At 43.4% G+C, this 27,221-nt stretch overlaps 1 protein-coding gene across 4 annotated transcripts in view; it reads left to right on the plus strand.

Annotated features, from left to right (window-relative positions):
* TUBGCP2 (tubulin gamma complex component 2) overlaps nt 1–27,221 on the plus strand; it is a 90,889-nt gene that overhangs the window by 43,016 nt on the left and 20,652 nt on the right. For all 4 annotated transcript variants that reach the window (XR_013346751.1, XM_077823426.1, XM_077823427.1 and 1 more), the window contains exons 8-13: nt 1,652–1,841; nt 8,754–8,899; nt 11,691–11,871; nt 14,282–14,462; nt 15,207–15,379; nt 18,312–18,440. Coding sequence is in view for 3 of the 4 variants with exons in the window: in XM_077823426.1 (XP_077679552.1) it covers nt 1,652–1,841; nt 8,754–8,899; nt 11,691–11,871; nt 14,282–14,462; nt 15,207–15,379; nt 18,312–18,440 (1,000 nt within the window). In the remaining variant the exon portion in view is untranslated. The remainder of the gene's footprint in view (nt 1–1,651; nt 1,842–8,753; nt 8,900–11,690; nt 11,872–14,281; nt 14,463–15,206; nt 15,380–18,311; nt 18,441–27,221) is intronic.

Here is a 27,221-nt window from a genome sequence, read left to right on the forward strand (position 1 = left end):
AAGATTCTCTGAATTTTGAAGTTGGGGGGAGGGCGTGTACTGCTTGAGGGAGACAAGACGAACTGTCTTAAAAGTGCCACTTCCTTACATTTCCCTTTCCTGGAATGCTATAGCTAACAAGCTAAGTTAAGGTTCCCCTTGCTCTGAAACCTGAAGGTGTCCTGTAGTTCCCATCTCCTGCCCCACACTGTAATACTAACCCATTCATTTTCCCCAAGTACAGTATTTCTTTAGTATAGTACTTTTAAAGAAGAAAGCCATTCTGGCATAGCTGAAGGATGCTGTGCCAAGTTTGGGAGTGTATTTCCCCGGCATGACCACATACTTCCAGTCTCACGTGCAATTCAACGGATTCCTCTCAATTATAGCTAGTAGTACTTTGCACTTGCCCCATTGCTTTAGCAAAGCATCTCCCTTACCCAAATGTTACTGTTATCCTAACTGAATTCAGAGGTTGAAGCAATTTGCATGAGAACCTGTGTGTTAGTGGAGAAAGTAAACATCTACCACCATCTACATCTACATAGTGAGCGGCAGCAAGTCTGAGCCCAGGTCGACAGACTCAGGCTTGTGCTACACACTAAAAATAGCTGTGTAGACATTGTGGCTCGAGTTGGAGCTACGGTTCTGAAGCCCTTCCCTCCTCCCAGGCTTCAGAGCCCGAGCCGCAACATCTACATATCTATTTTAGTGTTGGAGCATGAGCCCCGCAAGCCCGAGTCTGTCAACCTGGGCTCAGACTTGCTGCCACTTCCTGTGTAGTTGTACCCTTAGAGACAAAGCTTCTCTTCCCACCTGTGTCACTAATGTCCTATGTAACCTTTAGCAAGTCATTTTAGGTATGTCTGCACTCCCGCTGGGAGTGAGTCTCCCAGCCCGGGTAGAGAGACAATTGCTAGCTCCACTCGAGCTAGCATACTAAAAATAACAGTTTAGATGTTGGGGCTCTAGTGGAGACTCAGACTAGCTACCTGAGCTCAGTCCCAAAGGGTCAGGTGGACTTGAAAGCCCTAGCTGCTGCTTGAGTCACAATGTCCACACTGCTATTTTTAGTACACTAGCTTGAGCTAGTATGAATCTTGTCTACCCAGGCTAGGAGGCTCACTCTGAGCTGCAGTGTAGACATAAATTAGGATTCCTCAATTACCCATATGGAGAATGGACCTGTTCCTGTGTTCCCTAGGTATAGGGAGCTTTTTGGACCTTGATCCTGCAAACACGTGTGCATGTGCTTGACTTTAACCCTAGTGACTTGGGGGACTTGAGGGTTTTTTAACATCAGTTCTTGTTTTATTAAAAAATTGTTTTCAGGTCACCTTTAAATGTTGGCTGCATAGCAGAATGGCTGCTGAGAATCAGCTAAATAATAGCATGTGTGCACTTCAAAAGTGGGGAGCGTGCTGCATTCAATGTAGCAGCTGAGTTAATAAGCCACAATTCTTATGCTGAAATCTAGTCAAATAATTAGCTGATAACTCTTTCCATGACAAGATGTTTGTGTGAATTGTCAATAGTTGAACCAGTGTTTCAGAATTCTCAGTCTGTTATTTTGAGCCTTGATAGCCTTTAACAAAATGACTCATTCTGTGAATGTGTTGATTTAAATTAAATGCCTTTTTTGCCTTAAGAGTTTTTCCTTTTTTAATTATAGCCACTTCTGTGGATAAAGGTGAGTGCATGGGAGGGTCAACCCTTAGCTTACTTCACGACAGGACCTTCAACTATACAGGAGACAGCCAAGCACAAGAGCTGTGTCTATACTTAACCAAGGCAGCCAGTGTGCCTTATTTTGAAATTCTGGAGAAGTGGATCTATAGAGGAATCATCAATGATCCATACAGGTACAGAAACATTGAAACAAAGTTAATAAATCCTGATTGTTAGTTTTACATTTTCTAGTGCACTGTAATATTGATATGCTTTTGAGTAAATGATGGTAGCACCAAAATAAAGTGCCTATTTTGCATATATTAAAAACATAATTGTACAACGACGAATAAAACTAGTAGCCTGTCTTTGCCCCTGATCCTAGCGGGGGTGGGAAAAACCCTGAAAATGAAATCCAGTCATCTCCCCTGCTGTGCCCTCAGGGCAGCCATGCATTCCCCAAAGCCTGGGAATATAGGTAATCAGATTCAAGCTATTTCCAGGGATGGAGAAGCAAATTCCAAAGTCAGGAGCTCTTGGGAAGAATGTTCTGCCAGCAGTGCTCACTTTCTTTTTTTTTGAGGGAAATCCACAGCTGTGGAGGTATGTCACAGGGAGATGGGCTTCTTTCAACTGCCCTGGTCCCAAGCCACAGAGGGCTTTATAAATGAAAACCAACTCCTCATGTTCCACATGGAAAGCAATAAGAAACCAGTGCAGATCATGCTTATTCACAGTCCAGCAGTAATATTTTTTTTTTACAAAGCTTGATATGATAAAATCCCTTTATGCCATTTTTAAGTTAATATGGGAAAATGACATTTTCTAGAGTTCACACTTTTTAGATTTACTTTTCATCCTTTTATAACTCAAACCAGAATTTCCTTCAGTGGCTTGGCTTTCAATTTTAAGGCCAATCTATACTATAGAGATTTGCTGAGTTTGTGGCCACGCTATACAATATCATAGAATCATAGACTTTAAGGTCAGAAGGGACCATTACGAATGTCTGTTCTGACCTCCTGCACAACGCAGGCCATGGAATCTCACCCACCTACTCCTGTAACAAACCCCTCACCTACGTCTCAGCTACTGAAGTCCTCAAATCGTGGTTTAAAGACTTTAAGGTGCAGGCAATCCTCCAGCAAGTGACCCATGCCCCACGCTGCAGAGGAAGGCGAATAACCCCCAGGGCCTCTGCCAATCTGCCCTGGAGGAAAATTCCTTCCTGACCCCAGATATGGCGATCAGCTAAACTCTGAGCATGTGGGCAAGACTCACCAGCTAGACACCCAGGAAAGAATTCTCTATAGTAACTCAGATCCCACCCCATCTAACATCCCATCACAGGCCATTGGGCATATCTACCACCAATAGTTGAAGATCAATTAATTGCCAAAATTAGGCTATCCCATCATATCATCTCCTCCATAAACTTATCAAGCTTAGTCTTGAAGCCAGATATGTCTTTTGCCCCCACTGCTTTCCTTGGAAGGCTGTTCCAGAACTTCACTCCTCTGATGGTTAGAAACCTTCGTCTAATTTCAAGTCTAAACTTCCTGATGGCCAGTTTATATCCATTTGTTCTTGTGTCCACATTGGTACTGAGCTTAAATAATTCTTCTCCCTCCATGGTATTTATCCCTCTAATATATTTATAGATAGCAATCATATCTCCTCTCAGCCTTCTTTTAGTTAAGCTAAACAAGCCAAGCTCATTGAATCTCTTTTCATAAGACAGGTTTTCCATTCCTCGGATCATCCTAGTAGCCCTTCTCTGTACCTGTTCCAGTTTGAATTCATCCTTCTTTAACATGGGAGACCAGAGCTGCACACAGTATTCCAGATGAGGTCTCACCAGTGCCTTGTATAACGGTACCAACACCTCCTTATCTCTATGGGAAATACGTCGCCTGATGCATCCCAAGACCGCATTAGCCTTTTTCACGGCCATGTCATATTGGCGGCTCATAGTCATCCTGTGATCAACCAATACTCCGCGGTCCTTCTCTGTTACTTCCAAGTAATGCGTCCCCAGTTTATAACACAAATTCTTGTTATTAATTCCTAAATGCATGACCTTGCACTTTTCACTATTAAATTTCATCCTATTACTATTACTCCAGTTTACAAGGTCATCCAGATCTTCCTGTATGATATCCCGATCTTTCTCTGTATTGGCAATACCTCCCAGCTTTGTGTCATCCACAAACTTTATCTGACTCCACACAAAGCTTACTTCTCTTGCCATGGTTAAAACATGGTTCCTCAGTGTGAGTGGTACCAGTACTGCTCAATAACAAGGCTGTAACACAATTTTTCAGGCTGTGACAACCTGCACTGGAGATGGAACCAACTTGTGACATACCAGGGTACAATTCAGAACAGTGGGGAGCTATGTCACCATGCCCTGTAACCTGAGGTGCTGTACAATAACTTGCTGCTGTAGCCTCCAACCTGGCCTGCTCACAAACTGCCACCAGCATGCAGTTCACTCCCAGTTGTGTTTTTGTAACTGCAGTCTGTCAGTTGCAGTCTGGCTTTCACCAGCCTTGGTTATATTGCAGGGTGACCCCAACACACTCCCAGTTCCAGATTTCCCCACAGAAATGTGTATCCTGTACTGCCCATCCCTCTCCTGGCCAGTCCAAATATATTAAGCCCATTTTTCCTTGAAGGGAATAATATACACTAGCCTGTTATCCTAAATAGAGTTACCCCGACATGCTGGATTAGACAAAACAATAAAACATATTTATTAACCACAAAGAGAGAGATTTTAAGTGAATACAAGTAATGCGGCATAAAAGTCAGAAACGGTTACAATATAAATAAAACACTTTCTAGTGCCTAACTTAACAAACTGTATCAGATTCAAGCAAAATTTCTCACCACATGCTTCCAGCAAGATTACTGACCAAACTCTTCAGGGCAGAGCTGTGGGGTTTGGAACATGTTAATAAAATCATACAGAGGAATCTTTTAACTTCATACATAATGTTGCCACACATATTTTATCATGACTATACTGACCAGCCAATTTTGAGTTTTCAAATGATACCTTACAAGGCATACCTTGCGCAACGATTACTACAGTAGTATGTAGGATGTGAATACAGGGGAGTATTCAGTCACACACTCATCTGGGTCTGTGTAACCAGGCTAGCCAATCTTCCTACATCCCAGGTGTCTGTGCTGAAGAACATCCCAAAATCCATTATGTAAAATACTTGCAGTCCTCTGCCCCTGACATGAGTGTTTGCGGCAACATGCAGGAGGGACGGCTGCTTATTTTTTTCCTCATAATGCACTGATGCCAGGGTTATTGTACATCATGGTAGATGTGGGCAAGCCAACAAGATTATGCCAGAAGAATGCTGCTGTTTGGTTATACTGGACCTTGTTGCTATAAGTAGACTCTGACCCAGTTGTATGGTTCTACCCGTAGTATAGATAACATTCTTCCTGAGGATTGGTGGCTTTGACATAGTTTAAGGAATTTCATTTAGCAACAACTAAAATGATAATTTAATAAAACTAAAAATATTGTAAAATTTCATGCTGCTGTCATCTCATTTTGAACAATACGTACTGTATGAATTCATGTCTGTGGAGGTCTGCACACAGAATGCAGTGTAAACTGATTATGACAGACCATTTGAGCTTTGAATCATCTTAACCATGACTGCTTCAGCTCCCTGTCAGCTAGCTTTCCTTTTCATCATCCTGCCATACTTGAAAATGTGATAATTAAATGTGCTCTTGCATTCTCCAGGGCTATGTTAAAAAAAACCAAAAACCCTCAAAAATAGGGGGCCCAGCTGGTTAGGGAGACTTCCTGCTGGGTCCCCTGTTCTGTCAGTCACTAATTTTCACGGGGATGCACAGCCCCAGACTCAGCAAAATTTGATTGGAATGTGGGGTTGTTAGACCATGTGTTTAAATGCACATCTTTTTAGTCTGTGACCATATAGCAAATGTACTGGAACCTTCTTTGTCTCTTTTGTTTTTGAAATTCAAGGAAATTAAGTGCAAAAAACTATTAATGCGGAGTTATAGTTGAAATTTCACACACACTCAGGTCAGATTGAAAACCACCCAATTTCTGCTCTGTTTGTATAGTGTTAGCTATAGTCTGTTGTAGTGGTCCCTCGCGCTCAAGCAGGGAGGGAGGCCACTCTGCCTCACTGCAGCAGGCAGCAGCAGTTGGGCTCAGGCCCCGTGGGCGGGGCTGAGCTGCAAGCAGTCTATAGCTCATAGCCTCCTAGCAGGGGGGACACAACCATTAACAGTCTGGAGCTCTAGCCCCCTCGGGAGAGGTGAAGCAGAGCAGTAAGCAGTCTTTAGCCCATAGTCTTCTGGCTAGGGCTGACCCCGATCAAGAGTCTAGGGCTCTAGGCCTCTAGGTGGGCAGAGCACAAGCAGTCTTTAGCCCACAGCCTCCTGGCTGAGGTAGACAGCATTAACAGTCTATAAGGGAAACTGGCCCTCTGGGCGGGGCAGAGCAGAGAGCAGTCTTTAGCCTAAGTCTCCGGGCTAAGACAGACCGAACTCAACAGTCTCGGACTCTTGGGGCAGAGAAAGGGGGCAGACTTTAGCCTAAGCATCCTGGCTAGAGCAGCCAGCAAATACAGTCTGGACCCCCCCGGTCTCCTGACTGGGGCAAGCCACAAAGAATGCACAGGACTTCTGGCCTAGGGTGAATAGGCCGCCAGCCCGGGGCTGGGGGGGGTTGGAGGTAGGAGAACCCGGCCCCACGCTACTCCACTAGGTCACTGGGGATCCCACCAAAACACGCTGACTCGTGCTCCAGCAACAAAACCAGACAAAATCTGGTTTACCTGGGTTACTTCCTACCCGAGCCCAGGGGTCCTGCCATTGCCTGTCCAGTATCGGTCTCCTCTGGGGCAGGGTTCTGCACAGTGCAGTTTCAGCTTCAGAGTTCTGCAGTGGACTGGAGACATTTGCCTCCTTCCATGTCTCCCACTCAACTGAGCTGCCTCACCCTCCCTTTATATGTCCTGCCCCGCCCTGGTACTTCCGGTGAGGGGGGCGGTACAGGTTTGTCTCTTCTGACCAGGGGGATTGTACTGTTCCCTTGCCCTCAAGTTTGGAGGGAGGCCACTCCACCTCACTACATCCATTAACAGGATTGTTTAAAAGGACATGTTATCAACAGTTTGAGTTACAGGTTTCAGAGTAGCAGCTGTGTTAGTCTGTATCTGTAAAAAGAAAAGGAGTACTTGTGGCACCATAGAGACTAACAAATTTATTTGAGCATAAGCTTTCGTGAGCTACAGCTCACTTCATCGCATGCATACAGTGGAAAATATAGTGAGGAGATTTTATATACACAAAGAACATGAAACAATGCGTGTTACCATACAGACTGTAACAAGAGTGATCGGGAAAGGTGAGCTATTACCAGCAGGAGAGTGGGGGCGGGAGGGCTGAACCTTTTGTAGTGATAATCAAGGTGGGCCATTTCCAGCAGTTGACAAGGACAGTCGGAGGCGAAATAAACAAGGGGAAATAGTTTTACTTTGTGTAATGCCACATCCACTCTCAGTCTTTATTCAAGCCTAAGTTAATTGTATCTAGTTTGCAACTTAATTCCAATTCAGCAGTCTCTCGTTGGAGTCTGTTTTTGTAGTTTTTTTGTTGAAGAATTGCCACTTTTAGGTCTGTAATCGAGTGACCAAAGAGATTGAAGTGTTCTCCGACTGGTTTTTGAATGTTATAATTCTTGACATCTGATTTGTGTCCGTTTATTCTTTTATTTAGAGACTGTCCAGTTTGGCCAATGTACATGGCAGAAGGGCATTGCTGGCACATGATGGCGTATATCACATTTGTAGATGTGCAGGTGAACGAGCCTCTGATAGTGTGGCTGATGTGATTAGGCCCTATGATGGTGTCCCCTGAATAGATATGTGGACACAGTTGGCAACGGGCTTTGTTGCAAGGATAGGTTCCTGGGTTAGTGTTTTTGTTGTGTGGTATGTGGTTGCTGGTGAGTATTTGCTTCAGGTTGGGGGGCTGTCTGTAAGCAAGGACTGGCCTGTCTCCCAAGAACTGAGAGTGATGGGTCATCCTTCAGGATAGGTTGTAGATCCTTGATGATGTGTTGGAGAGGTTTTAGTTGGGGGCTGAAGGTGATGGCTAGTGGCGTTCTGTTATTTTCTTTGTTGGGCCTGTCCTGTAGTAGGTAACTTCTGGGTACTCTTCTGGCTCTGTCAATCTGTTTCTTCACTTCAGCAGGTGGGTATTGTAGTTGTAAGAATGCTTGATAGAGATCTTATAGGTGTTTGTCTCTGTCTGAGGGGTTGGAGCAAATGCGGTTGTATCGTAGAGCTTGCCTGTAGACAATGGATCGTGTGGTGTGGTCTGGATGAAAGCTGGAGGCATGTAGGTAGGCATAGCGGTCAGTAGGTTTCCGGTATAGGGTGGTGTTTATGTGACCGTCGCTTATTAGCACCGTAGTGTCCAGGAAGTGGATCTCTTGTGTGGACTGGTCCAGGCTGAGATTGACTGAAATGTGAAATATCCTGGATTTTTTTGGAATTAAGTTTTTATTGATGCATTTTTTTTGTAATGTAACAGATTATGCAATATTTTCATTATGTGTGTTTAATGATTGGATAACGTTTTTAGAATGCTAGAAAAATTATAGTTCATATTGATATTTTATCTTTGAGAAAAGCATGTTTTCTTGTGGAGGGAATGTACATATTTCACTAAAATTAATGCTAATTTCTTAGTTTATTCCACTGTAATTGAATTGTGTTTAGACCTGGTAGAGGTCTTCTGAAATTACGTAATTACAAATGGTGCTTTATATATGGCTTCACTTATTTACATTCCCCATTGGTGAAAGCTACAGGTCAATACTGAGACTCACCATATTGCCATTTCTCTTGCCACAACTGAATACCAATCATCAAGACGCCAGTGCTCCTGAAACATTTATTAGGAAATATTCCAAGAGCCAGAAGTCTTATGGATTCCCATTTCTGATAGATCACATTACCTGTTTGAGGTCAAGTTAAAGAGTAATCTTCTTTGTACTTGTTGTTGTATCTAAAAAATCTGCTTTAATTGCACAGTGAGTTCATGGTGGAAGAACATGAGTTGCAGAAGGAGAAGATACAAGAGGATTATAATGACAAATATTGGGATCAAAGATATACTGTTGTTCAGCAACAAATTCCATCATTCCTACAGAAAATGGCTGACAAGATACTTAGCACAGGTAAGTAAGTGACTGTGACTCTGAATGTATAGAAGTGTCTAAGATGTACAGTGACAACACATGATGAAAGTGATTGGTTGCTATAAATTCTTCTGCTGCTCAGGTCATAGTTGCACTAAACGACATTAACATTTTAAATTGCACTTGAGATGCACAGACGTGCATAATGAAAGTCAGTGATCATAGAATATCAGAGTTGGAAGGGACGTCAGGAGATCATCTTGTCCAACGCCCTGCTCAAAGCAGGACCAATCCCCAGTTTTTGCCCCAGATCCCTAAATGGCCCCCTCAAGGATTGAACTCACAACCCTGGGTTTAGCAGGACAGTGCTCAAACCACTGAGCTATCCCTCCTCCCATTCAGTTAAGTCACATCAACTTTTCTACAACTGTCAGTGTATGATTTGGGGCTATTAATCAGCATTTTTTATTATGGGAAGACTACAGAATGCCTTGGCATACTCCTTCCAGAGAATAAGATCAACTAATGGTTAAGACACAGGATTGGAACCTGGGAGTGCTGAGTTCTATTCCTGGCTCTGGCAGTAGCATTGTATGTGAACTTGGGTATGTCATTTCCCTTCACTGTGCCTCAGTTTACTTGTCTGTAAAACGGTGATGATAATCCATTAGGGCTGTCAAGCAATTAAAAAAATTAATTGCTCTCTTAATAATAGAATGCCTTGTATTTAAATATTTTTGATGTTTTCTATATTTTCAAATATATTGATTTCAATAACAACACAGAATACAAAGTGTACAGTGCTCACTTTATATTTATTTTTTATTGCAAATATTTGCTCTGTAAAAATAAAAGAAATAATATTTTTCAGTTCACCTAATACAAGTACTGTAGTGCAATCTCTTTATCATGAAAGTTGAAGTTACAAATGTAGAATTATGTACAAAAAGAAACTGCACTCAAAAAATAAAACAATGTAAAACTTTAGAGCCTATAAGTCTACTCAGTCCTACTTCTTGTTCAGCCAGTTGCTCAGACAAACAAGTTTGTTTACATTTGCAGGAGATAATGCTGCCCGCTTCTTGTTTACATCACCTGAAATTGAGAACAGATGTTCGCATGGCACTGTTGTAGCCGGCGTCACAAGATATTTGTGTGTCAGATGCGCTAGATTCATAGGTCCCTTCATGCTTCAACCATTCTAATGACTGGTTCTGCTCTATAAAAATCCAAAGCAGTGCGGACTGACACATGTTTGTTTTCATCATTTGAATCGGATGCCCCCATCAAAAGTTTGATTTTCTTTTTTGGTGGATCGGGTTCTGTAGTTTCCGCATTGGACTGTTGCTCTTTTACGACTTCTGAAAACGTGCTCCACATCCCATCCCTCTCAGATTTTGGAAGGCACTTCAGATTCTTAAACCTTGGGTAGAGTGCTGTAGCTACTTTTAGAAATCTCACTTTGGTACCTTCTTTGCATTTTGTCAAATCTGCAGTGAAAGTGTTCTTAACACGAAATATATGGCAGAATGCAGGTAAAACCGAGCAGAAGATATACAGTTCTCCTCCAAGGAGTTAGGTCACAAATTTAATTAAGGCATTATTTTTTTAACGAGTGTTATCAGCATGGAAGCTTGTCCTCTGGAATGGTGGCCAAAGCATGAAGGGGTATACAAATGTTTAGCATACCTGGCATGTAAATACCTAGCAATGCTGGCTACAACAGTGCCATGAGAACACCTGTTCTCATTTTCAGGTGACGTAAATAGGAAGCGGGCAGCATTATCTCCTGTAAATGTAAACAAACTTGTTTGTCTTAATGATTGGCTGAAAACAAAGTAGGACTGAATGGACTTGTAGGCTCTAAAGTTTTACATTGTTTTGTTTTTGAGTACAGTTATGTAACAAAAAAAATCTACATTTGTAAGTTGCACTTTCATGATGAAGAGATTGCACTACACTACTTGTATGAGGTGAATTGAAAAACACTATTTTTATCATTTTACAGTGCAAATATTTGTAATAAAAATAATAATATAAAGTGAGCAGTATGCACTATACACGATACACTATACACTGTCTTGTAAATTGAAATAAAATATATGAAAATGTAGAAAAACATCCAAAATATTGAATAAATTTCAATTGGTAATCTATTGTTTAACAGTGCTATTAAAACTGTGATTAATCGTGATTATTTTTTTAATTGTGATTAATTTTTTTGAGTTAATCGCGTGAGTTAACTGAGATTTATTGACAGTCCTATAATCCATACTTACCTCACAAAAGTGGGGTTGTGAGTCTTTCTAAACTGCTTTGAAATCCTCACATGTAGCCTGGGGCCTGACTTTCAGAAGAACTCAGCACCCACAAGGAGCCTGAATTTCAAAAGGTCTTTCTTCTGATTTAGGCACATAAATGAAGTAATCCAGTTTTTCACAAGTCTCCAATATCCCATCAGTGCCCATTGTTCTCAATGAGAAGTGATAGGTGCTGGGCACTTCTGAGAGATAATCCCTGATTTTTCAAAGGTTTTGCGTATCTGCAGCTCCCATAGACTTCATTGAGAGCTAAGGTTGCTCAGCATTTCTAGATATCAGGCTAGTTCTGAGTGCCTAAACGTGGATTTAAGAGTCTAATTTTAGATACCTAGGGTAAAATTTTTAAAAGTGCTTAAGTCCTTTTTACTTCTAAACCTCATAGACATTTTTGAAAATGTTACCCTTCTATTTGAAAGTTTTGGCCTAAATGTCTCCCTGTTTGAGAGAGTGCAAATTAATTGCATTATTATTAGTCAGACTAAACAGCAGCTGCCACTTTTTTCTTTTAGGGAAATATTTAAATGTTGTTCGAGAATGTGGTTGTGATGTTACCTGCCCTGAGGCTAAAGAGGTCATCTACACATTGAAAGAGCGAGCATATGTGGAGCAAATAGAAAAAGCTTATAACTATGCTAGCAAGGTTCTTCTGGATTTCCTAATGGAGGAAAAAGAACTTGTGGCTCATTTGAGGTTTGATTTATTTCCTAAATGTATGTTAGTTTGTATGTAAATAGTGAAGTAATGATCTTTTTACCTTTGGGCTTTTTCCATGCCACGTTACCATTGCCATCAATTCAGTTCCAATAGAGATTCTGATCTGCAAAAATAAAACAAACTAGATTTATGTGTTTAATGTGAAAAACAAATGGTTCTGTCAAGGATTAGGTCAAAAATGTATCTCAGTTGGAATTCACAGAATCACAGACGTATTAAATCATCCAATGTATTCCTCAGGGCCAGTGCAGGATCATTCTTAATAGGATGCTTTGTAGTGATTTGTCCAGTCTGGTTTTAATGATCATGCACTTTTATGTTGTATGTAATCTTTTCAGCCAACAGCAGATGTATTCTATCTGAAACTCTCAGTTGTCAAGCATATTTGTAGATCCCTGTGTGACCCAGTTCTTGGTCCCTCAGAACCTTCAGAAGACACTTACTGGGGGAACCACCCAGGCAAAGGACCAGTGCAAAAACAACCTAGTAGAACACTGCAATTAGCTGCTGGCCAGAAACCTCAACAAGCAAGCCTTAAAATAGCTCCTTCCCCCATATTGCCCACACAGGTCACTGTGGTTCTCCAAAAGACCACATCAACTAAAGCTTGAAAGCAGAAGGCTGGAGCACCTATGGTGCAAATTCTTCGTGGTCAGTCCCTGAAAAAGTGAGTACTTACCTGTGAACAGCTGCTACAGCCTTAAAGGCAACTGAAAGAACCTTATAGAATTGCATTTGTCAAATCATGACCAGCAGAGCTGGTCCGTGGAGTAAGATACATAACAGATCCATAATCCCTGCAGACCAAAGCCCCTATCTCTGTAGAGAGCTCTCTGCCTATTTCACAAACAAAATTGCTTGAATCAGAGGACCTCACTGCAACAAAGGTAACTTCTCCAGAGCCAAGGTTGCCTCCTGTCCCACTTCCCTTGGTGGAATTTAGACCAATCCCCTGAATAGAGGCCCTGGAAGCTCTGAGGTGTGTCTTGCCCACCTCTTCTGAAGCTGCTAACTGTCATTCATGGTCAAGACCATAAAAGCTTCTTTGAAAGAGAGCTTACAGATACCCTACCATCTTTCAGAAGCTTCCACTTAGTGCTAATAGTTCGCCAACCATTGTCATGTTTCCAATCTCCTCCCCTCTTTTGGCCAAGACATTGAAAAGTTGCTGGCTTCCAAGCTCCAATAGAGTATGTCCTCGGTCAGTGTGCTGGGTACCACAGTCAGGTTTCAGGCCAGAACACTGCTCAGAAACAGCCCTGCAGGGCTGATACATGAACAACTTCTTATTTTAGACAGGAAATAAATTTCTTTGCTGATACTACTAGATCTCTCAGCAGCCTTTCAGTGTATGAGTCCTGCTGTGCGTTTGGTGAACACCAGAGTTTTGGGTACTATCTGTGGTTGAGATCCCAGAGAATTGTAATAGGGAACTGCTCCCCATCACCCATCCCGTCTCATGCAGAGTCCTCCACCCTTTCCCTCTTTAACACCTATTTGAGTTCTTGCTGAGTGAGACACCATACACTCATGTGCCAGCAATATGCAGATGACACAACTGTATGTCTTCTCCACTGATTCATTTTCTGCAATCATCAAGATATCTCAGCTCCTGGAAGATATCAATAGATGGATGAGAGTAGTTGGCTCAGGCTCAACATACGGAAGACAAAAATGACGATAAGACGAGGCACATTTTGAGTGACTTCATACTCTAAACTCACCAGCGATCAAGGGCATCAGATTGTCCAGGTGACACACAGTCTCAGGGTCATGCCGGACTCACCTTTGCTCCTGCCACCACAAGAAGGCTGAAGTTGACACTCTACATGGCAGCTCACCTCATTAGCAGCAAAAGCCTACGCAAACATATCACACACGTTCTGTGAACTCCGCTCCTTCACATCAGAGTAGAGTTCAAGATACTGCACCTAATTGATACCTCTGAATGGATTGGGGGGGCCCTGGTTACTTTAGAGATATCCTCATCCTCCAGGACAGCTATGCTGCACAGGAATGATGCAGTTGGGTAGACCAAGGTTAGGTTGTCAGTCACTGGGGGCAGAATCTTCTCTAGGCTGAGCCCAACCTGACTGTTCTGATCCAAAGGAAAAATGCATGTTTTCACAAGAATTTTCGCCCAGGAATGGGACACATGTTTAATAAAATCTGAACATACAACATCTGGATCTGAGGGTGGGGAAAAAGGAAGAAATCATAGTTCTAGTTGTATGTATCATGTAGAGGGTGGATTTTCCTGTGATTAGAACCTGCATACTGGCTGAGAGCTGATGACTTTTGCTCCTTTTTTTCTAGATTTAGCATTATAGAAAGTTAGAAAGTAAGTTAACTCTCTTCTTTTTTGTCTTTGCATTTTGTTGAGCAGGTCTATAAAGCACTACTTCCTAATGGACCAAGGAGATTTCTTTGTTCACTTCATGGATCTAACAGAAGAGGAACTGAAAAAGCCTGTAGATGACATTATACCTACTAGATTAGAAGCTTTGCTTGAATTAGCCTTGAGAATGAGCACTGCCAACACAGACCCATTTAAAGATGATTTAAAGGTAAGAGTCTATATAAACAGAACATAATCTGAAATAGAGCAGTGAGGCACATCCATGTCCTAGAAAAATCCATATGCTTTAAAGAAAATTGTAAAAGCAAAGCAAAGAATCCCAGAAAATATAGATGGAAGAAAGAGCCCTCTTCAGCTGTCTCAGGATAATCTCCTTTCCACTTCCATTTCTGCTTCATTATTGACTCCTGTGCTGACAGGATGAGGTGGACACAGTATTGCTGAGTGGGTTCAGTGCTTCTGCTTTTATTCCTAGCTCTGAACCCCATAGCCCAAAATAATAAAATGAAGTGTTTGAGTCAATTAGTAGCATCTGTCTACCTATTATGTTCAGAAATTTTAGCACGAAAGTCCCAAGAGCTTTTTGAACCTTTATTCAAGTCTAGCTGTCCAGTAGTAACTGACAGTCAGCAGAGATGGATCTTTGCTGCTCGTTGTTTAACTCTCTTGAAGTTAATGCTCTCTCCACAAAACATCAAAATGACTATTCTTCTATCTGTTCATGAGCTAATGTCACCAGAACTGACACTGCTGATTGGCTCATCAACAGCATGATATTCCTTCCAACAAGTCGCTATTTCTTAATTGGGTGGTGTTTTCAAGACTTGAGAATGAATCTAACAACATTCCATACAATGCATTCAGGCCAATCCTATTGCCACACATGTCTGCAGCTACACAATAATAGAAAATGTCCAGCAGCATCTTTTTCCTGCTCTTTGTTTCTTTACAGATTGACTTGATGCCCCATGATCTCATTACACAGCTCTTGAGAGTGCTGGCCATTGAAACGAAACAGGAAAAGGCAATTATCAATGCTGATCCCACAGAGCTCACTCTCAGTGGCCTAGAAGCATTTTCTTTTGATTACATTGTCAAATGGCCTCTGTCACTCATTATAAACAGGTAAAGTATTAGGCTACAAAGAAAAAACACAAACCTACTTCTGCACAGAACTCATACAGTAGTTAAAAAAGCAAGACAGAATGTCTCTTTCTTCAAAGATGTAAACTACCTAGGTTAGTGATACGTAAAGGGGCAGCACTGAGGTCATTTACTTCCATTGCTATGCCTGTTAGATCCTTAGACCATGACTTTATCTGCATTAAAACACTGCCAAATGGTTGGTTTATATGACCAAAATACTTGAGATGTCTTTCGAATTTCAGGCTTCTGTTTTAAACTATATAAAAACATAAAACTTAGCTGGAAATGCTAGCAACGTATTTTATAACTTAAGATTGCCTAAGTATTTCCAGTCTAACCCTCATCATCCCCTGTTGTCAGTCACTCATAACTTTCTGAAATGGTTGCCTTTCAGGCATAAATATTCCAGGTTAGGTTTCTGCTTGAAGGTGAATTCTTGTTTTAAAGTTTGAGCAAATGGATCAGCCATTCTTTGAATGAGGGAAGAGTTGAGGAAATACATTTCCTCCTCTATTTTAAAAAAAGCCATGTCTTTAGTAGCTCTTGAAACAAAATGGAGGGGTGGTATGGGCAAACCATTGTCATTGAGAAATGCCTTGAATGTTGTGGTGAAAGTTAGTTTTTATTTGACCAAGTTATGAGAGTTTGAAAATTCCACTTAAGCTGCAGCACAATCTCCTGCCTTCATCAGCAAGTGCTGGTATAACCCCCACACCTCCTGGGTGAGGTGCTCTGACCCGTCTAGTGGCACCAAGACCACTTAGAGATTGAGTCTGATCTACAGCCTTAGCTAAGGGCCATATGGCTTAGAGCTCATGTATGTAGCTCCAGAGGTCCCAGGTTCGATCCTGCCCACCAACAACCGGGGTCTGTTGGTTTTACACTGGCAATCCTGCCCGTGACACACAAACAGACAGGAGGTTGCTTTTCAACAGGAAGGAACAAAATGAGTTCACCTGCGGTCCCATAATTAGCTGTTAATAAATGACCAAAATGGTATATCCCTTAATCTGGGCCCCACCTTTTAAAAATCAACAGGCTTGTGGGACATTTGAAAAAAATATCGTGCTTAAAAGAAAAGATTTCTGCTCTCTGAAGGTGAGAGTGGGTGTAAATTAGATCAATATTCTGGGGTTTAGGCTTAAGTAAAAAAGTTCATTGAGCTGAGTACTTGGGAGAAGTATTGGTGTGGATTGCACCCTCAGCAAGTTTGCAGATGACACTAAACTGGGAGGAGAGGTAGATTCACTGGAGGGTAGGGATAGGATACAGAACGACCTAGACAAATTAGAGGATTGGGCCAAAAGAAATCTGATGAGGTTCAACAAGGACAATGCAGAGTCTGCACTTAGGACGGAAGATTCCCATGCACCGCTACAGACTAGGGACCGAATGGCTAGGCAGCAGTTCTGCAGAAAAGGACCTAGGGGTTACAGTGGGCAAGAAGCTGGGTATGAGTCAACAGTGTGCCATTGTTGCCAAGAAGGCCAATGGCATTTTGGGATGTATAAGTAGGGTCATTGCCAGCATATCAAGGGAAATGATCATTCCACTCTATTCGACATTGGTGAGGCCTCATCTGGAGTACTGTGTCCAGTTTTGGGCCCCACGCTACAAGAAGGATGTGGAAAAATTGGAAAACGCCCAGCGGAGGGCAATAAAAATGATTAGGAGACTGGAACACATGACTTATGAGGAAAGGCTGAGGGAACTGGGGATGTTTAGTCTACGGAAGAGAAGAATGAGGGGGGATTTGATAGCTGCTTTCAGCTACCTGAAAGGGGGTTCCAAAGAGGATGGATCTAGACTGTTCTCAGTGGTAGCAGATGACAGAATGAGGAGTAATGGTCTCAAGTTGCAGTGGGGGAGGTTTAGGTTGGATATTAGGAAAAACTTTTTCACTAGGAGGGTGGTGAAACACTGGAATGTGTTACCTAGGGAGGTGGTGGAATCTCCTTCCTTAGAAGTTTTTAAGGTCAGGCTTGACATACCCTGGCTGGGATGATTTAGTTGGGGATTGTTCCTGCTTTGAGCAGGGGGTTAGACTAGATGGCCTCCAGAGGTCCCTTCCAACCCTGATATTCTATGATTCTATGATTGTCAGCAAAAGTACCACAGCCTCCAGGTGTCTGACTCTTTTCTTCCATAGTTGGAGAGGCTCTAGACTAAAGTCTGCTCTGTTACGAGGGCTGTACTTAAAAAGCAAATGTTCTGTGAGGTGGTCCCTTCATGTTTCTGCTTTTGGGATGCAGGTCCCTGCTGCAGAGCTTTAGAACTCTGCAGAGAGCTGCATCTATTGGGTGGGGCACAGCGCCTCTTTGTGGCACTGAACGTTTGGTGTCCAAAGGTATTAACAGAAGTGCCAGTCCCACCCACCTCTGTGCCCACTTTTAGTGCAATGACAGCAAGTAGAGGAACTGTCACTGTGTCCAGAGCCTAGTCCTTGGCCACATGTCTTTCTCCTTTTTCTCTTAAAAATCTTGGTGAAAAGTTGAAGCATTAACATTAGTTTTTAGTGTAGTTGGTGCACTGCTGCATGCTTTGGCATCAGCTAGCCTTCCAGCACCCCTTTCCCAGACAGGCATGAGTGTGGTTTTTCAGAACTGTGCAGAACAGTCAGGTGGGGGGTGGGGGCTGACTGGCTGTTCATGGTGTTGGGGAGTTTGAGGAGGGGGTGCTGGAAGGCTGGCATCGCTACTGGGGCAATTATGATTGTGGTTGCTTTAGTGGTGAGTAGTGCATCTCTGGGTGGAGGAGTAAAAGGTATGTCATGTTAGATGCCTTTGCTTTTTATTTCCTTGCTTTGGTGGTTTTGTATTGTGTGTGGCGTATAGAGCAACCTTATCTTGTCTGCTAATTAGAATGGGGTTTAATCTTTATTATTTTTGTTCCTCCTGTGTTCTATTTCCAGGAAAGCTTTAACCAGATACCAGATGCTTTTCAGACACATGTTCTATTGCAAGCATGTGGAGAGACAGTTGTGCAATGTTTGGATCAGCAATAAGGCTGCTAAGGAGTACTCACTGCATTCGGCTAAGTGGTATGGCTTTTTTCTCCCACTGGAGCATTGTGAAGTTTTTTTTTTTTTCTTCTTAGTGTTTACACATTTTAAATGTCCCCTGTTCTAGTCCCTTCGCTAAGTCATTATATGTGTTTTTGCCAAGCGAAGAGAAGTTGTTTTAAGCAGCATTTCAGCATCTGATAGAAAGCCTGTTGATTAATTCAAACCTTGTACTTGATGGTTATTCTTCTTTAAAGAGAATTTAGTGCTAGTAAAATATTAGTAAAGTGTACCCACCCCCGCTGAGGTCGCTGGTGGTCTTAGCCACCAATAAGAAAGAGAACAGAGCAATAGGTGTATACCCCAAAATCAAAGTATGGTAAAACACTTGACCTGTTTGGCAGAAAGCTGGCCTGCAGTTCAGGATCACTAACCAGCTGGCACTGCTGGGGCAGTATGACTTTAACTTCTGGTTAAAATTTGTAGACCGAGTCAAAGGATGCAAGACAAGAATTTCTCGGTTGCTGGATGAGGGAAAGTTATTGGCTAGAACATCATTTCAGGCGGGGTTGGATGCTGCTGACTCTGCTGTCAAGGCATGACATCGGCCATTTCAATATACAGATGTTTATGGCTCCAGTCATTAGGTCTCCCTCAAGAGGTCGAACAGACTTTCCCTGTGAAGGATCATCCCTTTTTCTCCAAGCAGTCTACATGACAAGCCGCATAGCCTGAAAGACTCCAGGTCAACACTCAGATCTTTGGGCACATATATACCTGCCCCAAAGAAAAAGAAGTTTTGTCTTCAGCAGTCACACTATTTTGCTTTCACACCTTGCCACTAGGACCTAGCGAGAAAGAAGAGCAGAAGATATAGCGGAAGACCTCCCCTTTCTTCAGAAGCTGCTAGTTCATCTTGGCAATCTGAGAGTGCAAAGCAAACACTATGATCAAAGACAGCCTACCAGTTTCCGTACTGCCAGCCTCTCCTATTCCTCTGTTTACCAACCAGCTATCACACTACCCGAGTGTTTGTTCTTGCATCACCACAGACCAGTGGGTCTGAAGCACAGTGTATAGACCCTTTAGTTCATTTCTATCCCCCCTTCCCACTCCCTTCCCTATCCCTCTTCAGGGACCACTCTCATGAGGAAGCTCTCCTTTGGGAGATGCAGTGCCTCCTCCAGTTGGGAGCCACAGAGAAGGATCCACAGTTGAACAGAGGGAAGGGGTCTTATTCCCTCTATTTCCTGATCCCAAAAGCAAAAGGAGGCCTCAGACCCATACTAGACCTGTGACACCTCAACAAACATTTGAACAGTATAAAGTTTTGCACAGGCATGCTGGCTTCCATTATCCCCTCCCTTGGTCCTGGAGACTGGAATTCTGCACTCAACTTAAAAGATGCGCATTTCCATATGGCAATATGTCAGAGCCAAAAGTATATGGTAGCAGTGGCTTCTTTCCTCAGAAAATCAGGCATTCAAGTGTTTCCCTACCTGGATGACAGATTGGTGAGAGGGTGGTCCAGTGCTCAGGTGCTGTCCAGCATGATTGTGATCCAATCCACCTTTGACACACTAGGCACCAACACAGAGAAGTCAGTCCTGTCTCCTGTACAAAAATAGAGTTCATAGGAGCAGTCTTGGACGCTTCAAAAGCAAGGCCTTCCTTCCCCAGGTACAATTCTAGACGATGCTGGCCAGTGCTTTAGATCTGAAGGTTTATCCCACTGTGACAGTGCGAAATTGCCTCAGGCTTCTTGCAGCTTTTTTTCAGAAGATAGTTATTCAATATTTGCTCATCCAACAGCAAAGAGATTCCTCAACAGTATGTGTAACCTCTTCGCACAAAGCAGATGTACCTTACCAGCATGGGACCTTAATCTGGTCTTCAGGGGCCTAACAAAACCCCTTTTCAAATCCCTGGCCACATGCTCATTTATGCATCTGTCTATGAAAACAGCATTCCAGTGGCCATCACCTCAGCTCAGAGGATCAAGGAAATAGGGGCTCTAATGGTACACCCTCCCTTCACAATTTTCTTTCAGGGTAAGGTCACACTGAGACCACACCCAGAGTTCCTCTCCAAAATAGCTTTGTCCTTCCATATAAAACAGGTCATTCACCCTCCCACCTTCTTCCCAAAGCCTCACCGTAGCAACAGAGAAGCAATATTGCATACACTCGATGTCAGGAAAGCTTTGGCATTCTATTTGGATAGAACAAAAGACTTTAGGAAATCTCCTAAACTATTCCTCTCAATTGCAGTCAGATTCAAGTGATCTGCAATATTAAATCAGAGACTCCAGATGAATATCGAACTGCATTAACTATTGCTATCATGCCTGCAATCTGCAACCTCCATCTGGAGTCCAAACTCGTTCCATGAGATCCGTTTCCACTTCTGTAGCCTTCATCAAAAATGTTCCCATTGCAGAAATATGCAGAGCAGCAACGTGGGCATCCACTCATATATTTTCAGAACATTATGCAATTACCCATGACTCAGCATGTGATGTTATGTTTGCCTCCACAGTATTAGTATCAGTATCGACTGTGAAGCCCCACTGCTCCATCAGGAATACCGCTGTAGAGTCACCCACAGTGGAGCACCCATAACGATACTACTCGAAGAAAGAATGGGTGTCAAGGCTGATTCCCCACTCTGGCACTTTGAGTGCAGAAGGTGGGGGCCTTCAAGGATTTTAATTAATACTGGCCACTCCAGGCTTGTATTAAACTCCCAAGGTTACAGCTTTTCTCTGACCTTGGCTTGGTAAACGTTGCCACCACCCAAATGCAAACCCCTTGGAACCCAGGAAGGCGCACTTGGGAATTCCTCCCTGTGGGATACCCTCAAGCCCTTTCACACACACACACACACACACACACACACACCCCGGGAAGAGCTGAGAAAGAAAACAAAGGAAATTAGCTGTTACCCCCAGCTAATTAAACAACATATGCACAAACCCCTTAGGACACCAAAAATCCAATCCCGTCCTTAAAAAAGTAAATTTTATTAAAAACAGAAAGAAAATACATCTGGAATTTGAGCTTTTGGTAGATTTTAAAAGAGCAATTCCAAAAATTAAGCACCCAAAATAGCTTTTTTGGGGGTTCAGCTTTAAAGGTTACAAGCAAACAAAAGCATCTGGGGTTAGCACAGAGGAGTCCACTAGCCATAAGAAATAAACAGAAATAATCCTAATCACATCTTTCTAAACATACTTGATCAACTTACACATTTGGGTTGTTAAAAATAGTTCTAGATATGATCTGATGGTTTTCTTGTCTGGCTTAAAGCTTCTTACGGCATAACTGCTCCCTGTTCCCCTCTTTCCCGGAGAATCGCAACAGACAGACAACGGGGAGTTTTTTCCCAAGTTTAAAAAGTTCTAGCCCTCCCACTGGCTCTTTTGGGCAGGTGCTGTCATAAATATAAAGGGAAGGGTAACCACCTTTCTGTCCACAGTGCTATAAAATCCCTCCTGGCCAAAGGCAAAACCCTTTCACCTGTAAAGCATTAAGAAGCTAAGATAACCTCCCTGGCACCTGACCAAAATGACCAATGAGGAGACAAGATAATGTCAAAGCTGGAGCGGGGGGAACAAAGGGTCTGTCTGTCTGTGTGATGTTTTTGCTGGGAACAGATCAAGAATGCAGCTCAGAACTCCTGTAGAAAGTTAGTAAGTAATATAGCTAGAAATGCATTAGATTTTCTTTTGTTTAATGGCTGGTAAAATAGCTGTGCTGAATGGAATGTATATTCCTGTTTTTGTGTCTTTTTGTAACTTAAGGTTTTGCCTAGAGGGATTCTCTATGTTTTGAATCTGATTACCCTGTAAGGTATTTACCATCCTGATTTTACAGAAGTGATTCTTTTACCCTTTCTTTAATTAAAATTCTTCTTTTAAGAACCTGATTGTTTTTTCATTGTTCTTAAGATCCAAGGGTTTGGGTCTGTGTTCACCTGTACAAATTGGTGAGGATTTTTATCAAGCCTTCCCCTAGGGCTTGGGGGGATATTTTGGGGGGAAGACGTCTCCAAGTGGGCTCTTTCCCTGTTCTTTGTTTAACACGCTTGGTGGTGGCAACATAGGGTTCAAGGACAAGGCAAAGTTTGTACCTTGGGGAAGTTTTTAACCTAAGCTGGTAAGAATAAGCTTAAGGGGTCTTTCATGCAGGTTCCCACATCTGTACCCTAAAGTTCAGAGTGGGGAAGGAACCTTGACAGGTGCCCATTCCATTCCTTTTACCTGTGGGCTTGTTAACCCTTTACAGGTAAAGCACATAGAGAACAACCACCAAGAGGGATTCTATAGCCAACTGGCTGGCTGGGTGTCCACAAAAGGGCGCTATCCCCCCTCTCATTTATCACATGGATTACTCACCTTGTGCAGTAACTGTGGTTCTTCGAGATGTGTGTCCCCATGGGTGCTCCACGACCCGCCCTCCTCCCCTCTACTTTGGAGTTCTCAATAAAGAGAAGGAACTAAGGGCAGTTTGCCTGCACAGGGCTAGATAGCCTCAAGACAAGGAACAAGACAAGGAGAGCACAAATGCGGGCCGATTGGAGACTGCTACCTAAAATCTCTGATCAAAAGCGCATGGATGCAGGTACACTTACAGTAGAGCATCCCTAAGGACTCTCATCTCGAAGAACCACAGTTACTGCACAAGGTTAGTAACTCCTTCTTCCTCTGGCTGTCTCTCCCACTGTCACCCAAGAGCTTGATAGTGGAGACAGCCAGGGTTTAGGGGAAATCAACCAAATCTCTGGTACTACATCCTAGCACTCTGTGCTGGAATTAACGTGCTTGGTGGGTTTACTGGTCCTGGCTGCAATACTTCACAGGCCACATAACTACTTCTTTCATTTGATCCTGTTTCCTTCTTGTCACTAAGAAGACCAGGTCTTAAAAGGTTGTCTCATGCGTTTTGCATTGCTATGACCTAGCTGATCTAAAGCATAGTTACCTCTGTGTCAGAGCCCATTTGATCTGAGGAAGGGCCATGTCTGCCTTTCCCAGGGATGTTTCTTTTCCAGATGTATGAAAGCCAGACACACAATTTCTCCTCTATATATGTACAAAGCAATTGTTGCTTTGGTCTGTCAGTCCTGCAGAAACTGTTTCCAAGACATGAACCCAAACTCTCCCACTGCTAAAATAATTGTTTCTTTTGCAATGTGAGCTGGCCGCAATTAAGGATTTTGATTTGGGGAGCTGCTTTATTCCTCTATCACAGTTAATAACAAACCTTCCCTGGTGATTCCCTGTTGCTTTAATGGCCCTTTGGGGTCTGTGGATAACTGGTAGCCATGGGGCTACCCTACTTTACACCAGAGACTGGGTCAGCTCAGAATACCCTGAAGGTACTAAGATTCTTAACATGCCCCTTTCTGATTTGCACCAAGCACAGTTCATGGACAACTCAGAATCTTTAGAGAAGGAAAATTTTATTAAAGTACCTTGTAATTCTGCTTGTCTGAAAGTACCCTTGTAATGGTCTCTAGGCCTTAAAATGAATGAGATCTCTCCTGGGCTGTACTGCCTTGTCTCAGGTTTGCAGGTGTAATGGTTAGTGATTTCTCTCAGGGGACAGAAATGGTCTCAGGGAGGCACTCTGAAATTCATGAAGGAACACATGCAGTGGTCCCTAGCCTTAAGGCCCAAGGTTGGAGTTCCATGAACAGTGTGGACTAGAACCTCCCTTCATCCTCAGTGTGAGGAAAATCATGGTAGCCCCTGGTGATTCCAGCCAGTCTCTCTCTCTTGGAAGCAGGAGAGCAAGGCAGGCTGGGAAATTTAGTCTGTCTGGGCAACCATGCTATAGTCCCAGCCTAGCAGAAAATATGCAGGGAAATATGGGTACTATGTAAACCCTACATATGGGTACTATGTAAACCTGTGCTTTTCACAGATGGTGAAAGAATTGGAAGGTGAAATCCATTGTCTTATTCATAATTTTTTAAAGATTTATTTGGCAATGATATTGAAGCATACACCTCTGAAGAGTTTTTGAATTAACATAAGAACAGGCATACCGGGTCAGACCAAAGGTCCATCTAGCCCAGTATCCTGTCTTCCGGCAGTGGACAATGCCAGGTGCCCCAGAGAGAATGAACAGAACAGGTAATCATCAAGTGATCCATTCCCTGTCGCCCTTTCCCAGCTTCTGGCAAACAGATGCTAGGGACACCATCCCTGCCTGTCCTGGCTAATGGTTATTGATGGACCTATTCTCCACGAATGTATCTAGTTCTTTTTTTAACCCTATTATAGTCTTGGCCTTCACAACATCCTCCAGCAAAGAGTTCCACAGGTTGACTGTGGGTTGTTTAAAAAAGTACTTCCTTTTGTTTGTTTTAAACCTGCTGTCTGTTAATTTAATTTGGTGACCCTTAGGTCTTGTGTTATGAGGCGGAGTAAATAACACTTCCTTATTTACTTTCTCCACACCTGCCATGATTTCATAGACGTCTATCATATCCCCCTTAGTCGTCTCTTTTTTCCAAGCTAAAAAGTCCCAGTCTTATTAATCTCTCCTCATACAGAAGCCATTCCATACTCCTAATTATTTTTGTTGTCCTTTACTGAACCTTTTCCAATTCCAATATATCTTTTTTGAGATGGGGTGACCACCTCTGCACACAGTATTCAAGATGTGGGCATACCATTGGATTTATATAGAAGCAATACAGTATTTTCTGTCTTTTTATCTGTCCCCTTTCTTAATGATTCCCAAATTCTGTTTGCTTGTTGACTGCTTTTTTGAGTGGATGTTTTCAGAGAACTATCCACCACTTCAGGAGTCCACCTCTGTACACTCCTTTTCGGTTGCGTCTGAGAGAAGGACTGCATCTAGAGCCAGGGATTTCTCTGGGCATCAGCCACCACCACCAGTATCACAATCGGTACCGCGCCTGGCATTGACAGCACATCTGGCACTGTACCCGGCACCGCAGCTACACTTAGTACCACGGACGGTACCGTAACTGCCTCTGCGACCGGGGCCAGCATCAAGGCAGACTCCGACTTGGGGAAAGAGCCGCAGTGTTTTGAGGAGCTGGGTGGACAGGAGGGTCCCTCCTATGTTTGGGACTCGTCATCCTCGTCTCCAGATGAGGCAGTGGCAGGAACATCCTTAGGGCCTCCCCTTCCTGACAACAGAGCCCACCTTGAACTTCTGAGGCGGGTCGCTCAGAACCTCGGGATACAGATGGAGGAGGTCACTGATGTGTCCAATCCAATGGTGGACGTTTTATCCACAGCAGGATCCACCAGGCTGGCCCTTCCCCTGATAAAGACCATTAAGGAGAACAAAAAAGCTCTTTGGAAAACACCATCCTCTCTGGTTCCTACAGCTAAGGAGTTGAGAGAAAGTACTTTGTGCCTTCGAAGGGCTATGAATATTTGTTTACCCACCCCTCACCAGACTCATTGGTAATGGCAGCTGTTAACATGTGGGAGAGGCAAGGGCAACAAGGGTTTACTCCTCGAGCTAAGGGTGCAAAGAAGCTTGACCTCTTCAGGAGGAAGATATATTCCCCTGGAGGGCTCCAACTTCATATCGCAAACCAACAAGCGATCCTTAGCCATTATAACTTTAAGACATGGGATGCAGGGTCCAAATTCTCGGACCTTGTCCCACTGGATTCTAAGTTGGAATTCTCAGCTCTCGTTGATGAGGGCAAAACGGTCACGAGGATGTTGCTGCAAGCGGCATTAGACTCGGCGGACTCCACAACGTGGACGTTGTTTTCGGGCATCACAATGCTCCGTTGCTTCTGTCTGCAGGCCTTGGGCCTCCCCAGGGAGGTCCAACAGGCAATTCAGGACCTACTGTTTGAGGGGTCCACATTATTTTCAGAGAAAATGGATTTGAGACTCCACAGTTTGAAAGACACTCTGAGATCGCTGGGACTGCACACCTCTGCCACCCAGCGTAGACAATTTAGGCCTCAGCCCATGACACGACCATACTAGGGGCAGTCTAGGCAGGACCAGAACCGTAGGCATCCCAGAAATCAGAACCACCATCACCAAACCCCAAATAACAGGGGATTTGGGTCATCCAGGCAGCCACCAGGCCCTGGGCAGACCTTTTGAGGATGCGCCCGAAAGCGTTATGCCAACCTCTCAACTGGATCCTTCTTTCATGTTTTCGGAATGTCTGTCCCATTGCTACCGAGCATGGTCCCAAATCACCTCAGATTGTTGGGTCCTCTGCATGGCAGGAGTGGGATATTCTCTCAAATTTTCCTCACCCCCTGCCTCCCGCCCCCCTTCCCTGTCCCTCTTCGGGGACCCTTCTTACGAGCAACTTCTCGTCCTTGAGGTACAAACCCTCCTATCGGTGGGGGCTGCGGAGGAGGTTCAGCTGGATCTCAGGGGAAAGGGGTTTTACTCCTGGTATTTCCTAATACCAAAAGCAATAGGGGGCTTCAGACCCATCTTGGACCTGCACAATCTCAACAGGTTCGTTAAGAAACTAAACTTCTGAATGGTTTCTTTGGCCACTATCATCCCCTCCCTAGATCCAGGAGATTGGTATGCTGACCTTGTCTTGAATGATGCATACTTCCACATTGCCGTAATCCTGTCCCACAGGCACTTCTTAAGGCTTACAGTCAGGAGTTCCCGCTACCAATTCACAGTACTAGCGTTCGGCCTATCATCAGCACCTCAGGTGCTCACCAAATGTATGGCCGTCGTGGCCACTTTTCTGCGGAAAAGGCAGGTTCAGATATTTCCTTACCTAGACTACTGTCTAGTCAAGGGCCGGTCCAGAGCACAAGTGGATCAGCATGTCT

This window comes from Eretmochelys imbricata, chromosome 7 (genome assembly GCF_965152235.1).
Source record: "Eretmochelys imbricata isolate rEreImb1 chromosome 7, rEreImb1.hap1, whole genome shotgun sequence".
Taxonomy (NCBI): Eukaryota; Metazoa; Chordata; order Testudines; family Cheloniidae; genus Eretmochelys; species Eretmochelys imbricata.